The sequence below is a fragment of the Schistocerca piceifrons genome, chromosome 5 (assembly GCF_021461385.2).
Source record: "Schistocerca piceifrons isolate TAMUIC-IGC-003096 chromosome 5, iqSchPice1.1, whole genome shotgun sequence".
In the NCBI taxonomy this organism is placed as follows: Eukaryota; Metazoa; Arthropoda; class Insecta; order Orthoptera; family Acrididae; genus Schistocerca; species Schistocerca piceifrons.
In genome coordinates, this window is record NC_060142.1 from 315,516,197 (window position 1) to 315,534,013 (window position 17,817).

Sequence of the window (17,817 nt, forward strand, 5' to 3'; positions counted from 1 at the left end):
CGAAGGTGGAGCAGCTCTTGTAACGAGAGGATATTTGGTGAACGGAATGGGCCACCCGTTGCCCCGACTTAAATCCCATCGACTGCGGGTAGGATGCTTTGCGGATACGTGCACCAACGACCATCCAGCAGTTGTCAACAGCTCATTCGGAGGAATGGAACGCACTGCCACAAGAACTCCTTACCGACCTTATGGACAGCATGACAACATGTCGCAGAGCATGCACTGCCGTCCGTGGTGATCAGACACACTATTAAGAACCATGTAGTGTCCATGGGACCATAATTATTGACTTTGAATAAATGTGTCATTTCTGTTTGTCTCACTGCGTATTTACTTCAGTTACCTTCTGTACTATACTGTGGCAGTTATTTCCATGTGAAGTTCGAGTTTCATCGAGGTTTCCTACTTGGTAGTGACGAATCATAAAGTTCTGCACACCAGAAGAATGGAACAATACTGTCAATCGTCCCAGAAGAAAGTTAATGTGCGAGTGTGCGCGTCGACTCCATTGATGAAGTTCTTCACGCTCGTCTACCCTGTGCAGTCTCTTCGTTTATGATTGATTACTGCACCTTACATTATCCGAACTTCGTTACTGTAGTCAAGCCACGGTGTCCCTCAGCAATTTTTGCGCACACAGCTCCCTCCGTTACCGCAATGACAATTTCCTGAAGCTTCAGGATAAGTCCTACCAACAGATCCGTTCTGTAATCAAGTTGTTTCATATATTTCTTCCCTCTCAAATCGATGCAGTACCTACTCATAAGTTAATCGACCTATCCATCTAATCTTTGATATTCTCTTACAATACATTCCGAGATGTTCTATCCCATTACTGTTCCAACTGCTTACCACACACGATTGGCTTCCATATGAGATCACACTCCAAAAAATTTATATTAGATGTTACCAAATTACTTTTCCTTCACAAATGCCATCTTGCTCTTGCCAGTCTGCATTTTATACCTCCCTAATTCGGCGGTCGTCATTTATCTTGCTGCCCAAATAGAAAAACTGATCATCTACGTTTAGTGACTCATTTACTAAGCTAATTCCGTCAGCATCGACTGATGCGTCTGAATTCCACTCGCTCTATTTTACTCTGGTTGATTTTCATTCCGATGAGCTGGTCTTCGAAGTCCTTTGCCACCTCTTGGAGTTGATGTATCGAAGACTGCTGCTGTATTACGTGCTTAGAAAGGAAGCACAAAATATGCCTTCAAAACAGCTTATAAGATGAATATAAATAAAAGAAAAACAAGGGTAATATGTAGTCAGATCAACTCAGATGGTACCGGGGGAAATAAATCAGGAAGTCACATACTGAAAGAAACAGCAAAATTTTAGTATCTGGACAGCAAAGTAATCTTCAATGACGAAAGTAGGTAGACTTTATGGCACAGATCGACTGAAGGATGGGTCGGTTTGTAGAGCACGCTGAGACGTCTAGGAATCGTCAATATGGTAATGGATACGCACTAGTTAAGCAGAGATGTAGAGGGCACAGCCTAAATTACCGAGGGGAGCTGCACGAAACCAATATTTCGGGCTGGAGACCAGAAGAAGAAACAACACTGTTTCGTGTCCTTCCATCCGCACACGCCGTGAACTCAGCCACATCTGCCGTCGGCAGTATGTTTCCGGTAGGGCTTCAGCTTGCACTACCCACAACACAAACGAGGTAATTACTTTCTCTTTAGTTTTGATGCAGGACGTATGCGTAAGGCCGTGTTCAAGAACTTCCGTGTCAATACTGCGCAGCACTGAACTGCGGAAGCGGCCACAGCGTATTAATTGAGAACCATTTACTTGTTGACAATATATCCAGAAAAATAAAGGAGAGAATGTACGGTTCTCTGATTGCCTAGTATCGTTCCGTTACCGTAGGCGAAAGGGCAAGGAAGTTTAGCGATACAAACTCAACGCTGACGTAACACTGCGATCATTACGTATCTGGGGGTCAACATGGGAGCTGTGCGGCTGTACCACAGCCGTATCTCTGTGTGTGCCTCCGCAGAGGCCGTGATGAACTTCCTTACTGCTACCAGCTACAATATGAGCAGATGAGTATCAGGCAAGTTAGGATATAGGAACTTCACAATTTTAGACACTCCTTACTTCAATACAGCGAAGAAGGATGCGTTGATGAAACCAAAGAAGGGACTGGTCTGGTAAAAATATCGTTGTAGTTATTGAATTCAAGTTTTCTATACAATGTACGAATGAAAAGGATGAAAAGCGATCACTATGTCTCGAAACAACTGAGCAAACGATTCAGTGAGGAATTTGCTTTCAATGTAATAATTTGCTTAAAGTAGCGGTAAATGAAGTGAAACATCTCTGTTTTTCACGAACGTAGTACATGGAAGGACTACAATAATTGCTCAGCTTTCTCCCATGCTTCTTTCTGAGAAATATTGATATGATTATTTCATTTGAAACTATGTCGTCGAATTGAGTAACACTTTGTAAAAGATGAAGAAAATAAGTACGTAAAAAAGGGCTACAAGTCGTTTACGTTTAGCTGTAGAGGTGTACCAAAAGCTGGTCGAACGAAAAAAATTCACATATATCTCATGACAGGTTCGCATCTGACACGATAAATAACACACATTTTGAGTTTAAGAAGAATAATTAATTTGGTAACAAACTGTGGAATAAAAGGTGCTAAGACTATGCCGAAAACAGTATGTGAGATCATTACTGTAGAATACTAAACTTACTGGGCTATTGCAAATAATTTTACTGACTTTGGGAACGGTTTTCCTCCCATTGAAACAAGGAAGAGCGTCTTGTTAACATTTGTCCGAAAATGTTTCGTTTTTTACTAATTACATGATAAATTCTAGACTGGCACATTATCTTCGTGTCACGGTGAACTTTTAAAAACTGTTAACCACTTGGTTGTGTCATAGGATGATATAAACCCTTCAAAACGTATATTACAGCAACCTTTCAAGGGCCTCCAAACATTGTCTAGTCTGTTCAAAGATCTCCAAGCCGTCTCGAATACTGGTAACATACGTAATTTGTGTTTCCATGGATAAAACACTGGACTCGCATTCGGGAGGACGACGGTTCAATCCCGTGTCCGGCCATCCTGATTTAGGTTTTCAGTGATTTCCCTTAATCGCTCCAGGCAAATGCCGGGATGGTTCCTTCGAAAGGACACGGCCGACTTCCTTTTCTAATCCGATGAGTCCGATGAGACCGATGACCTCGCTGTCTGGTCCCCTCCTCCAAAACAACCCAACCCCACGGATAAACAGACATGCACCTTTATCCACTGCGATTTAGTGGCCACTTAACTGGTAGTCTGGTACCTATCTCCATCTCTATCTGGAGATCATTCAGTGTATCTGAATATTGGAACTAAATAAGCCAGAAACAGATTCCTTAGAAGACCTATTATGCAAGGAATTCGCCACATACAATGATTTTCCCAGGACAAATGAAACAGACTAAATATTAGTAACTATAAATGTAATGGCATCTAGCCGAAGCCCATTTCATTTAGAATCACAACAAAAACCGGCTGCGTTTCCACAATCCACTGCGATGCAGATTCAAGATAGATTCAATATTCTTAAATACAATGTTACTTCTAACACAGCATCTCCTCTACATATGTGCATCGATGTCCAGCATGGTAACACTGTACCGGCTAGTTCTCACGCACCCACACACTCGTCTACTGAAAGCAAGTTACGGCCACAGAGGCTGTGATGTTACACCTAACCACTTTCTTGCGGCTGTTTGTATAAAAGACATTGTACAACCCCTGGTATGATCGAGACGACTCGATAAAGTGAAGTGAGCGGCCTTTCACGGTATAGATAATTTTAGCTTGCTTCTGCTGTGCCCGAAGGTGTTATCTTTTCTTTCATTTTTCATTTTGATGACCAGATGGAGACGTCAGATGGTGTATTATTGCGTGGTTAACTATTTATTCTCCGTTTTGAAATTATTCGAAGTAACTTAGTTTGATGACCCTTTATCATCAAAATCTATTTCGTAGCTCTGATATCAACATCAGGCACCTAGTAGGAAAATACAAAATCAGCGCACTCGTCTATATAAACGTTACTATTATTTGATAAATAAAGATTAGGAATGATGTGCATATAACAGCATTAAGTGAGTCACCCAAATTACATTTTTTTGTCCAGGTCCAATATTGAAGACGGAAAAATAATAGAAAGGTATGTTTTTCTCTAGCGTTCTGTTAAGATGAATAATTTTTAGAGACTAATCATTTACTTCTATATTAGAGTAGTTCTGATTGCATCTGGCGATGATCCTTCGCAAATCAAATTTCTTTGTATTATTACCACGTGATAGTGCACGGCTACACGATATAGAGAAGCGTCTAGCGGCACAAACCGCCAAATTATACGCCTGATTTGACGTGTGGAGGTAATGGGAGAACAGCTGAAACTGTACTTGGTTCGGTACATCGAAAGAAAGTACTCAACAGGATCAGTGATTTTTTGTTTTGTTTGGGTTAGTTAATGTATGTAACTTTATATGGCATCACACTGAAGCCGGTATGGCTTGTTAATGTATCATATGTATTTATTAAAACCATAAGTGTTCTCTTGTGGAGAGGAATAGAGTGGTGAATCCTTGGCGATGATGCTATACTTACAAAACTGACGAATTTAAAGAAACTAGTTTCGGTAATCAGAAATGTTACCATGATATACACACAAGATAACTAGGGTCTCCCGAAACAGTTATCAAAAACCGTTACAAAATTTCGATCACTTTTGAAATATTACAGGGTCTAATGTAGAGGCCAAGGAAGAAAATAGCACCAGATTCCATTGTGCCTGGTAGGCTATTCGTCGTTGAGAAGTAATGATGTACTTCACAGCATAGAATTACCTTCTAGCAGCCGCAATAAAAGCTGCAGCCAACATTAAGTTGTAAAGCATGGATGTCATCGCAGTTTTAACCAACATTCCTAGAAAGCTATTTCCCCTTACGCGAAAAACACTTTTTTAATGAAATGTGGTATCTTCTTTTGTTCAAATTATATATTATGAGAACTAACACTTATCTATTATTGATAAAGTGTAAGATGTAGGAAAGCGTTCACCTTCAATGTCTATAAAGAATTATTTATGTGTCCTTTGTAAGTATCAGTTTGTACCTTAAGGGAATGCTTTTTCGAGTGTTTCCTTTGTTACCCGTCAGCTTACTTGTCAATCTACACTAGTTGCGCCGCAGCTACGGACTCTTACATTCCGTGAAAACTTTGGAGAACAAATAGAATGTTTTATTCGGAACGTAAGTACTCGCTTCAGTCGTCATAAATAAATTCGCCAGAGGCGAGGGATACAATCTGAGTTACGATTGTGACGAACTATGGACTTCACCTGGTGGAATGACAGGCTATCACTCAATATGACTTCTTTGCCACAGCCTGTAGCGAAGGGAATTTGAGGACATATAGTACTTAAGTTTTTTTGAAGCAGCTGTTTTGGTACTAGCTCAGGAAAGATGCTGCATTTCTTTAGTTTTCTTTATTTAACAACATTAAATTCCTAGATAAAAAGTTGTTTCAAGAACATTCAAAATTCTAGTTTGAATGGAGCAACGCAAAAGACTTTTTTTTAGTTTTATGTTTAGAAAGACACGAAATCGTTTTCGATCCACTGAGTACTGCTCTCGTCTGGGTAAGTACTGTACGTTGGTTGCGCGTTAGTTTCATGAGAGGAAGTGGTCGTTGTGAGGCTGATAGTCGAGGTTTCTCGCTTTTAAGTGTTTTGAGAGTCGTCAGTTCGAATTTCACAATGTTCAACTGCTTCGACTGACTGACGCTGAATGTACGAAAAACATTTATGTATATTAACTGCGTACGCACTTTATAAAGGTCGATACTGACAATATTCCGAAATTAACTATCGCTTATCGAGCAGGTCGTTGCGGCAATACGGATAAACCCTCATTCTTCACAAGACTGCACTATTAATTTGTTCATTATTTCATGCTTCGAGCTATGCGTATCACACCATCGATAGGAGCCTTCTGGAATGTGTGATGAGACTGTTTGAGTAAATCATGGGATGGAGCAATCGGAAAATAATTACGTAGTAACAACTACAGAATAATTGATGGGTAAATGTAATCAAGTAACTGTACAGAGGAGGCTTTGAACAGGAAAAACTTGGTAAGAGTTATTAATTTACATAGTAAATGAGCTCCCCGCAATGCAGAGGTAAACATTCAGAACCCGGCCTAGGTGGCTCTCAGTGGTAGGCCGGGGAGAAGGAGGGGGGGGGGGGGGGGTGGAAATCTGCAGCTCGTAGCAGCGTGATAGCTTGTGTAGTGTAGAAACATATTGTTAACTGAGCACAAGTGCATCTTAGACAAGTATAAAGAAGTGAATAGGCTGTTATCTAGTTTCAGAAATCAAACGTGGCAGTTACCTGAAGTGACTTAGGGAAAGCATCGAAACCCTAATCGGTAATCTAAGAATGGCAGTTTTTTCCACCTGTCTATTTATTTAGAATCGCGATATCAGCTACTGAACCAGTCTGAAGTAACAGCTGTAACAATTTTTTTTTAGTTGTACCATTTCCCACCTCACTGAAGGGCAACAATGCATATTCGTTCCTCCTAAGAGGATATAATTCTCGTGTCAACCATGTTAATATTTTTTGTATGCATTGTAGGGCTCCTCGTCGTCTATATAGAGGGATTAATTTATCCTTTTATATTAATGCTAAGCAGTTTCAGTTTTTTAGTGACACAGAATCTTAAATTAAAAATATTTAATGTAACACCAAACTGACTTTAGTAGTATCCAAGCATAGTTCATTCACCTCAGATGTAATTTTCCGACGTAAACAAACACGTCAGCCGGCAACATGGCGGATACTACGCTGTTTTTGTGTGTGTACGATACAAAGGAGAAGTGTTTGTGCCACCATAATATATGCGGAAAATTGGAGCAAAAACAAACAGTGTAGAAAGTAGAGCTGACGAGCAATATATTGAACATATGCAACTTCCGAAGTGCAGTAGTTTGACACAATAGGTGTTTTGCACAGGGCAGATGTAGCATTCAAATTGCAATCGATGTTTTTAACGATTTACTAACTTAAGATTTATATATACATTGAAGATAGGCAATAGCCCGGAACGCCTACTGGCATAAATACAAATACATAAAAAAGTGACTGTTTGTTGTATTTCTTAAAATATTCTACAGAAAGACACAGCACTTCACTTAAAGCCAGAAAATTACGCAGAATAAGTATTTTAGCACAATACTACGTCTACATCTTAACCCAATGTCTTAGACATTGCTTGCAATTATTTTCTGCAATATGTTGAGTGAATTCGTTCTTAACGACTTGGTCTGACACAATCTTGTATTTAATGAAGTGCTACGTCCTTTCGGGTAGACAACGACGATTTCTGTTCTACGAAGCATACAAAGTACGTTCGCGCGGTTGACGCGAGAACTACGTTCTCTTAAATCATTGACGGACTCACAGAGTTTTGGGAACAGTGTTTCCCTAAAACTGAAATGGTCGTTTAGCAATTTATGTTGTTACAGCTGCTACACGAGACTGTCACGACAGCCGAAATAGTTATCGTAAATAAGTAAACATGTTTAATATTGGCCAAAGCGGAAAAAGCCGTCATTTCTAAAATATTATAGAACTGTCGACGCAGATAACAAGAAAATAAATTGAATGCATTCCGGCGACACAGGTTCATACAGTATGCATAGAAATTGTGATTCACCTCGTAATTGCGAATAAGGCCGAGAAAGGTTTTAGTGAGTCGGCATGGTCGAATGGCTATATATAGCACGATGCTAACGCTGATTGCAAACACTTTATAGATGTACATATCATCAGCTCAAGTCCCTGTTCTCAGATTGGGCCCGAAGTAAGGGAGTATTGTATGAAACTGACTGCGGACCGAGACTTACACGTGCGTGTGGAACGCCGCGTCGCCGCCTGCACCAGCGTCGCCGCCGTCCATTGGCACGGCTCCCCGACGTGCCATGATCGCCCCCATGTCGAGGCGTCCTCCCAGACTGGTAGTCCTAACAAAGCGTCGCAGCAGCGGCCGTCTGCGTGGTGCACAGACCGAGGCCTCCACTCGTTACGTCCCACTTCTCTTATCAGCGTTTTTTTCGTAGCCTCCTGTCTTATCAGGGACGTCGCGTTATTAATTATGACGTATGGCTTATTTTTGACATATGGCTTAACTCCATTAATGCTCGCTTATCTTCTGCTTTTACAGAATGGCACTACGGCTCTTTTCGCCATTACCCTTTAGAAATGGGCAGTAAAAAAAAAAAAGGTGCTCCTGTTAGCTAAGAACTTCGTTACTTATTAAACGGAGTGTTTCAGTTTTCCACATGAACATACGTAAATTTATGTGAATTATTAATCTGCCCTAGGACCAAGAAGAGTGTAGAATCCCATATTCTACTCCTTTCAGTCTTCTTCCGCAGTTCGAAATGGATTAAACTCATTTCAATACAAAATACGGTACGCCAATAAACTGTATATTACTGTGCTAGCATTCTAGAGGCACTACAAACCCTATCAAAGATATGATTAGCCCAATCTTGAACACCATTTACAGTGTTTAATTTATTTCCACGAACAAAATATTTAGCATGTGACCGCATCAGAAACCTCGATTTGCAGAGGTTGACTGAAACTTATAGTCATGACAAAAGCTCAGTGCAGGCTGTGCGTGGAACATGTTTCGTACAGACCGTGTAAATGGCGTCGTTCATCTAGACAGAAAACGGCTGGTGCCACATCATCCAAAATGATCCTATAGGATTTGTTAATTGTAATAACAGGAAACTAAAACAACGGGTCTTATGAATAGATAATCACACATCAAATGTAAGTAACGTTGAATACCCTTCAGCATTGTAAGTAGGCTGTTTAGGTTTTTATGTTGGTAACGCCAAGTAGCGCTTTGTATGAAACTCACTGACTGTGCTGTGTGCAGTCTGTGGCTGGTTGGCATTGTTGAAATATTCGCTATTGTAGTGTTGGGCAGCTGGATGTGAACAGCGTATAGCGTTGCGCAGTTGGAGGTGAGCCGCCATCAGTCGTGGATGTGGGGAGAGAGATGGCAGAATTTTCAGAACGGACGATCTGGACGTGCGTCCATCAGAAGAGTAAATTTGTCATACTGTATATCATGAAATTATATACAGACTTTTGAATATTAAGGTAAATACATTGTTTGTTCTCTATCAAAATGTTTCATTTGCTAACTATGCATATCAGTAGTCAGTGCCTTCAGTAGTTAGAATCTTTTATTTAGCTGGCAATATTGGCGCTCGCTGTATTGCAGTAGTTTGAGTAACGAAGATTTTTGTAGTTTGAGTAACGAAGATTTTTGTGAGGTAAGTGATTCATGAAAGGTATAGCTTATTGTTAGTCAGGGCCATTCTTTTGTAGGGATTGTTGAAAGTCAGATTACGTTGCGCTAAAAAATATTGTGAGTCAGTTTAGTGTTGATCAGAATAAGCGAAGAGAGAAATGTCTGAGTACGTTGAGTTTTGCTCAGTTGTTTAAAATCAAATAACGTAAGAGGTTTATCAGCACAGTAATTCATTAATTTTTCTACGGGGATGTTTCAGCATCACTCGTGACCATTTTGTTTACAACCGCAATCACGTACCCTACACACCCGCAGTCCATGTGAGTGAATAACGAGGTAGCGTTGAAACCTCTTTTTACATTCAGTATGAAGGGAAGCAGAAGAAAATTCAGAACCAGGCCTTTCCCTCGTGTGAAAACTCCTGATGAGCTATCCTTCGTTCATATGCACACTAGTAATGAATAAAATACGCCGCTTTAAAGACACTCGCGTGTATTTTCACGTTTTTTTCACAGGTCTCACTGTCCTAAGTTGTTAATTAATACGTAGTATGATTACCGTGAGGACATCACCACCTATAATTTTCGATGTATAAAAAAACCTCTTCCCTCCCTCACTCTCTGACTTCATGAAGTAAGTTACACATTATTACGGGAGGGTAAGTAACTTCTGTTGAATGGTGTGCTACGCTTCAAAGGGACACAGATTCACGACATTATTTTTCAATTCAATCACCGTGCGTCTGCAAACAACGATCGAACGAAACTTCCCGGCGGATCAAAATTGTGTACCGGTCCGGGACTCGAAACCGGAACCTTTGCCGGGCAAAGGCACTACGAACTGAGTTACCCAAGAACGACGGAAGACCCGGCCTCACAGCTGTTCTTTCGCCAGCACCTTATCCCCTACCGTCCAAACTGTACGGATGTTCTCCTGTGTAACTTGCTTGGCTGGTACTCCTGGACAAAAGGAGTTTCTTGTCAACGGACACTCCGCTTCAGAGTAAAAGTTCATTCTGGAAACTATTCCCCAGGCTGTGACGAAACCACATATTCGCAATACCCCTTCTTTCCATCAGCGCTAATCTCTCTAGTTGCATTAGCGAACTTCTTTGAGGTTTAGATGGAAGGACAAAAACAATTAGCTATTTTTACACACACGAAGTGTTGAGTGCCAACGACAAGGGTTTTCAAACTGATTCTATATTTCTAGATTTCCAAAAGGCTTTTGATACTGTGCCACACAAGCGGCTTGTAATGAAATTGAGTGCTTATGGAAAATCGTCTCAGTTATGTAACTGGATTCGTCATTTCCTGTCGGAGAGGTCACACTTCGTAGTAATTGACGGAAAGTCATCGAGTAAAATATAAGTGATTTCTGGCGTGCCCCAAGGTAGTGTTATGGGCCCCCTGTTGTCCTTATCTATATAAACCATTTAGGAGGCAATATGAGCAGCCATCTTAGGTTGCTCGCAGATGGCGCTGTTGTTTATCGTCAAACTCATAAGGAAATCAAAACAAATTGCAAAACGATTTTTAAAATATGACTGTATGCGAGAAAATTGGCAATTGACCCTAAACAATGAAGAGAGTGAGCTCATCCACATGAGTGCTAAAACAAATCGATTAAACTTCAGGTACATGATGAATCACTCAAATCTAGAGGCTGTAAATTCAACTAAATACAGTTTAAAACTCCTTAAATTGGAAAGAACGCAAAGAAAATGTTGTGGCGAAGGGGAATCAAAGACTGCAATTTATTGGTAGAACACTTACAAGATGCAACAGATCTACTAAAGAGACTGCCTACACTACGCTTGTTCGTCCTCTTTTTGGAGTATGCTGCGTGGTCTGCGTTCCTCACCAGAGAGGATTAACATAGAACATCGACTAAGTTCAAAGAGCAGCACCACGTTTTGCATTATAGGAAGTAGGAGAGCGAGTGCAACGGACAGGATTTGGGATGGACACCATTAAAACAAAGGGGATTTTCGTTGCGGCGGAATCTTCTCACGAAATTTCCATCACCAACTTTCTCCCCCGAATGCGAAAATATTTTGTTGACACCGACCTCCACGGGGAGAAACGATCACCATAATAAAACAAGGGAAATCCGATGTCCCGCGGAAAGATATATGTGTCCCTTGTTTCTGTGCGCAGTTCCAGAGAGGAATAACAGCAAACTATTGTGACGGTGATTCGATGAACCCTCTGCCAGACACTTAATTGTGATTTGCAGAGTATACATGTAGATGCAGATGTAAAGCTGGGAGGACGGGTCGTCGGTCGTGTTTGAGTAGTTCAGCAGGATGAACATTTACCCACGAAAGGCAAAGGTCCACGGTTCGAGTCGCAATCAGACACACAGTGTTAATCTGTCAGAAAGTTTCACATCGGCGTACACTCCGTTGCAGAGCGAAAAATTCATTCGAGGACCGCTTTGTGAACGTCCTCATTGTTTGAAAATGTGCGATTGCTACGAATCGTTTCCTCCATTGCCTACCATCTGTGGTCGATGTTCGTATACATCCCTCCTTCTCTATGATCACCACCCTCGTCTCTGCAGTCCTGGTCACACTCTTGACACTATCTCTCTGCGGCTGGACGTGAAATTCCATTTCAACCACATACCGCCAGAATTTCACAGTTAATCTGTGTGCAATGTGTACGTTTTGCCCACAAGAATCGTACCGTCTCTGGTTGTACAACTGTCGAGTAAGTTCCCAGTTCACACATCGTTCAGTGCCACAGTATTAACCGTACCGCAGCAGAACTAGGTCTGCAGGTAAGCCGAAACACGTACTCCTTTCTGACGATGTGTCTCTCTTGTTGGTCTTTGCCTGAGATGACGCGAGCAACTTACTTTATGAGATCCCCTAGTACGAGAGAGAGTGCTAGGACGAAAAGAAAATTACTTTGCTGGCACAAAAGAAAACTTCTGTCCGATCACCGGAAACAAACTGGGGTACTGTGTGGCGGGCAGCCGGCACGCTATTGACGGGGGCACCTGTCTATGCGTCAGGCGCGGCCACAAAGGGCTGGTGATAATTACGTGGTGGGAGCGCAACATGTTGCCGCTGGCGTGGCCGGCAGCTGGCGCCCGCCATATGTGCAGGACACACACACACACGCGCGCACACACACACACACACACACACACACACACACACACACACACCTGTTGTCTGTCCGCCGCACAGCTACTGCAGCCCGCCCACGTCAGTCCTTTGGCACGGCCGAGCGGGATGATCGTCTCTGCACATGATCCATGCAGGTAGCAGACTTACCTGGGAAAAGAAAGAATGCTGTCAGTTGTAGCAAAGATCTTATCGGCAGCACAAAGCTTCTTTCATTAAATACAGTGTATTATAAAAGTTCGATTACAACATTAAATGACTGATGTAGAAAGTAAGAGGACAGTTCAGTAATGTGTTGAAGTCTCGTCACCACATTCAGTTGTTGTGCTAGTGGCTGATAAGTGTTGTTCTGAGGGGGTACAGTGCGAATGGGTGATCGTGAATCTATCCACGAAAATAACACTGTTTCTTTCATCTACAGTGAGTCCAAAAAGTATTCGTCTAGCTGCATATCTTTTAGAAAACACAGTCTGTGTGACATGGAAAGTATACAAAATCTAAAGAGCCAGTCATGTAAGAAGTACCTCAGTAAGTCATTTTTGTTGAAAAACAAGGAAAGAAATACATCCAAATCGACAGCAAGGTTAACAAAACAGAAAATTTAATACACGGGCTAGTTCATGAAGTATTCGCTCATCATCTGGACATGCCGAAATTCTGAGAGCAGTGATTAAGTGCTGACCCACTGCACACACTACAGTCAAACGTGCGCGGCCCCACTCTATGGCCTGTTGTGGTTCTGAACGGCGCTAATAGAGTGCAATTAGCGCCATGGACCGTAAGGGTAGTGAGACGACGCTGCTCGAAAGGAAACTTATTCTGCGCTTACATAATGAGTGAGAATCATCTTACGAGATTGCTAAAGTAGTCGGTAGACCTAGATCGACAGTTCAGTCGATAATAGATCGATTTTGTGCAATAGAATCATTAAGAAACCAACCACGTACCGGACGCCATCATACTTTGATGCAGATGTGAGATTTATAATGATGGAAATGAAAAAGATACCTAAAATCAGCGCTCGTAAGTTGGCTGGGGAGTTAGAGTCTAGGGGGAAGAAGGTATATGCCAACACAATCAGAAATACCTTCAAGACGTATGGGTATCACGGCCGGGAGCCGCGCAAGAAATTTTGAGTCAGTGAACAGAATCGAAAGAAACGTCTTCATTTTGCGATGGGACATGGATTCAAAAAGGAAGACTTCTGGAATAGAGTAATATTTTCTGATGAGAGTAAATGCAACGTATTCGAGTCGGATTGTGCGCCCTAAAACACTAATCATCATCATCATCATCATCATCATCATCATCATCGAGTCGGATGGCAGGCGAACGGTGTTGCGTAAGAAGATACGGAGATGTTGCCACGCAATCTTGTGCCAGCGGTTAAACACAGCGGTGGCTCCCTGATGGTGTGAGGCTGTATGAGTGCTGCAGGTGTTGGAAAATTGCATTTCAAAGAAGGTAAAATGGATCACCATATGTATATTAACACTTTAAAGGGCAATATGAATTCTAGCGCCGAAAAATAAATTTGGTATGCAAGGAAATTACATTTTTCTACAAGATAACGACCCAAATCATGCGGCTCTAAATACAAGGTTGTCGCTCCTGTACAATACCCCGAAACAACTTAACATCCCTTTTCAGAGCCCAGACATTAATCCTATTGAACAGTTTTGGAAAGTACTGGAAGATAGCATCAGGAGAAGACATTTCTAAGAAGAGAGACCTAAAAGAAGCACTTCAAGACGAATGGAACAAAATTACAGCCTCTCTGACGGCGAACTTGGTCGATTCGATGCTTAGACGACTACAAGCAGTAATAGTTGCAAAGGGAAACCCCACTAGATATTAATTTTTGTAATGAAATCATATTTTCAGATCGTAAATTACAAAAAAATTACTGAAGGAATACTTTTTGAGGTAGCCGTTGAATAAATTCTCCATTTTGTCAAATTTGTTATCGCTGTGGATGTATTTATTTCCTCGTCCATCAATAAAAATGTCTTTCCAAGGTTCGTTGCATATGACTGGATGCTCACGTTTTATATTCTTTTCCTTTCACATGACATATACCTAGTTTTTTTTAATTACAACTAGACGAATACTTTTTGGACTCACTGTACACACAAACGCCGCAATCCACCGTACGTTGCGTGGCGGAGGGTACCCCGCATCACAACTAGTCATTTTCTTTACTGTTCCCTCGCAAATAGACGCAAGGAAAAACGACTGTCAGTATGCCACCGCAAGTGCCCTAAATTCTCGTATCTTATCTTCGTGATCCTTAAGCGAAACTTATGTTGGCGGCAGTAGAGTCATTTTGCAGTCAACTTCAAATGTCCATTCTCTAAATTTTCTGAACAATTTTCCTACAGTATATAGTCGTCTTCCCTCGAGAGATTTCCATTCCAGTTCCTGAGCCATCTCTGCAACACTTGCGCGTTGTTCTAACCCACCGATAACAAATCTAGCAACCCATCTCTGAACTGCCTCAGTGTGTTCTTTTATCCGACCCGGTGCAGATCCCAAAGACTCCAGTAGTACTAAAGAATAGATCACACTAACGTCCTATATGCAGTCTCCTTTACAAATGAACCACGGTTTCCCAACATTCTCCCAATAAGCCAAAGTCGACCACTCGCGTTCCGTACCGCAATCCCCACATGCTCGTTCTATTTCCTATCGCTCTACAATATTACGACTTTCATTTTTCTACATTTAAAGCTAGCTGCCATTCATCACACCAACTAGAAATTTTATCAAGTCACCTTCTATCCTCCTGCAGCCACTCAACTTCGACACCTGCCGGCACGCCACAGGAACATCAGCAAACAATTGCAGACTGCAGCTCATTCTGTCCACCAGATCATTTATTTATTTAGGAAGGAATACCGATGCTATCACACTTCCCTGGGGCACTACTGACAATACCCTTGTCTCTGATGAACGGTCACCGTCGACGACAATATACTGAGTTCTATTACTTAAGTAGTGTTAGAGCCAATCACAATATCAGGGAACCTATTGCACGCGCTCGTACCTCAGTTAACGGTCTGCAGTGGGCATCGTGCCAAATCCTTTCCGGAAACCAACAAATATGAGAACTGCCTGTCTTCCTTCATCCATAGTTCGCAGTGTACCACGTGAGAAAAAAGCAAGCTGAGTTTCGCATCAGCGATGCTTTCGAAGACAGTGCTGATTTGTGGTCTCAAGGAAGTTTATTATATTTGAACTGAGAATACAGGGTGCGGCGCTAAAATCCAGACAAATTTCAATTTGAGTTTCCCGCCATATCTTATTTCTACCAGAGGTCGCAATTGGAGTTCTTGAAAGCCATAGGCATCTAGTAAACAGTCACGACCTCAAAATGGCCGAGATGTTACGGACAAATGCGGAATACAACCGAAGAGCCACGATTATCCGAAGTCTTCGCTCTGGACATTCGCCCACTGCAATAGATCGATTCTTCGGGTACCTTCCCCAGCCTTCTCCGAAGTTTCGGAACTTCTTGCTAAATTTCTGAGTATGTTACCTGCAACTATTCCGCCAACAGGCTTGCTTCGGCATGACGAAGTGAAAATTCACAGGTTGCACGGTTTTGAGTAAATGGAAGCTGGCTGTAGTGACGAAAGAATACGTTGTGTTGTAAACTGGAAGTTACGACCCTACGCTGAATTGTAGAAGAGTTGCTATCTTATTAAATGTTATATACTGAGAACCAAGTATCCGATTGGTCATTGCGATATTCACGCATGTTAGTCTTGCCTTGAGGACCGATGTGGCTTTGTAAATTAATTCCATCGTGTTAGTAACAATATATCTCTAATTACTGAACTTCTTTCTGAATTATTTCTGCCTAAATCCAGCCGCTTCCTTGTCGCTTGTACGTGATAATCCATGCTACTGCACCGCCATATCCCTTTCAACTTGTTAATTCTAATCGCGGACCGCGAGTATCCTCATACCTGCGGCCACTCACTGAGTTACGGTTGCAAGTGCTTAGCATTAGTAATCATTATTTTATGCTGATACGAAATTAAGGTTGCAAAGACTAAAAGGAACGTCGGCGACTAAAGTTCCGGCGAATGGTGCTTATTTAAATGTGCTGCAACCTAATCTGGCATCTTACTCAAACATTAAAAGCAGTTCATATTATTAAATTGTGTCTTAATAACGCTGTATCAACTATTTTTTCATGTTTAGCGCTCATGATTACATGTTTGAGGACGCTATAAGCAACAGGACATCACTGATTTAATTCTTGGTCTAGTCTCAGCTGCTTGTGAATTTGCGCGCGCGCGTTTGTGTGTGTGTGTGTGTGTGTGTGTGTGTGTGAGAGAGAGAGAGAGAGAGAGAGAGAGAGAGAGAGAGAGAGAAGAGAGACGGGGGAGGGAGGGAGAGACTTTTCCGGTAATAATTGTGTGTCAAATTGCGTTACCATTAATATTCTGGGGGTTAGGTTCATATTTAATTCACAGCTCAAACTTCAGGGCTTTCCTATCCACTGCTCACGGGAATAATTCAGTTTTCTAAAAACACCCACACACACACTTCCAACGTGACTGAACGTAACAATGGCTCGTCGCTTAACCGGTCATATACCGTTGATGGGAATTTGGTTTATTACTAGGGTTCGAGCCGAGTACCTCCAAATCAAGTGCCGCTGTAAAGGCATGTGTTTGCTACTTCGTTAGGGTGGCGGATACTGTGATAAATATATCGTACATTAGTGATTCTAAGAAACAAGAACACCAAAACTCCACGGAGTAGGGAATGGGCAGAGCGGCTACAATATGAAACCGGAACGAAAAGCGTCCCCCATTAGGAGCAGTTGATTGCCTCACGTGAGCATCCTTTGTCGGCGGCCCCAAGCGTAATTCACAGTGGCAGGGGACGGCGCTAGGCAAACATAAAGCCAGCCCGCCCGTGGCCTGCTTTACGAGAACGTAATGGCTCGGTGGGCAGTCACGGGCGGCCCCGAAGATAAACGGCTGTGGCGCCGGCTGTAATTACACCTGCCGTCCATGCAGCTTTCCTATCCTCTCAGTGGCCAAGTTCATCTGAGGTCGCTAAGCATCATTCATATAACGTTTCATGGAAAGAGACGGTGCTTTTCGCGGGTAAGGTTGCCAGTGGCTAAGCAAAAATGACTGACAAAAAACGAAGTACTCATGCGATAAAAATACACTCTGTTCATGAAGATTAACTTAACTGAGTTTCCCTCCGCTCCTTCTGTTAAGAATGGTGAAAATTAAAAAGAAAAAAAAGGCTTTTAAACTAAGCTTCTAGAAGTC

At 41.9% G+C, this 17,817-nt stretch overlaps 1 protein-coding gene across 1 annotated transcript in view; it reads right to left on the bottom strand.

Annotated features, from left to right (window-relative positions):
• Nucleotides 1–8,082, bottom strand: part of LOC124798966 — a 232,317-nt gene extending 224,235 nt beyond the window's left edge. Inside the window, exon 1 of the mRNA XM_047262501.1 lies at nt 7,955–8,082. Coding sequence (XP_047118457.1) covers nt 7,955–8,043 — 89 coding nt within the window. The 5' untranslated portion in view covers nt 8,044–8,082. The remainder of the gene's footprint in view (nt 1–7,954) is intronic.
• Nucleotides 8,083–17,817: the final 9,735 nt, after the last annotated feature.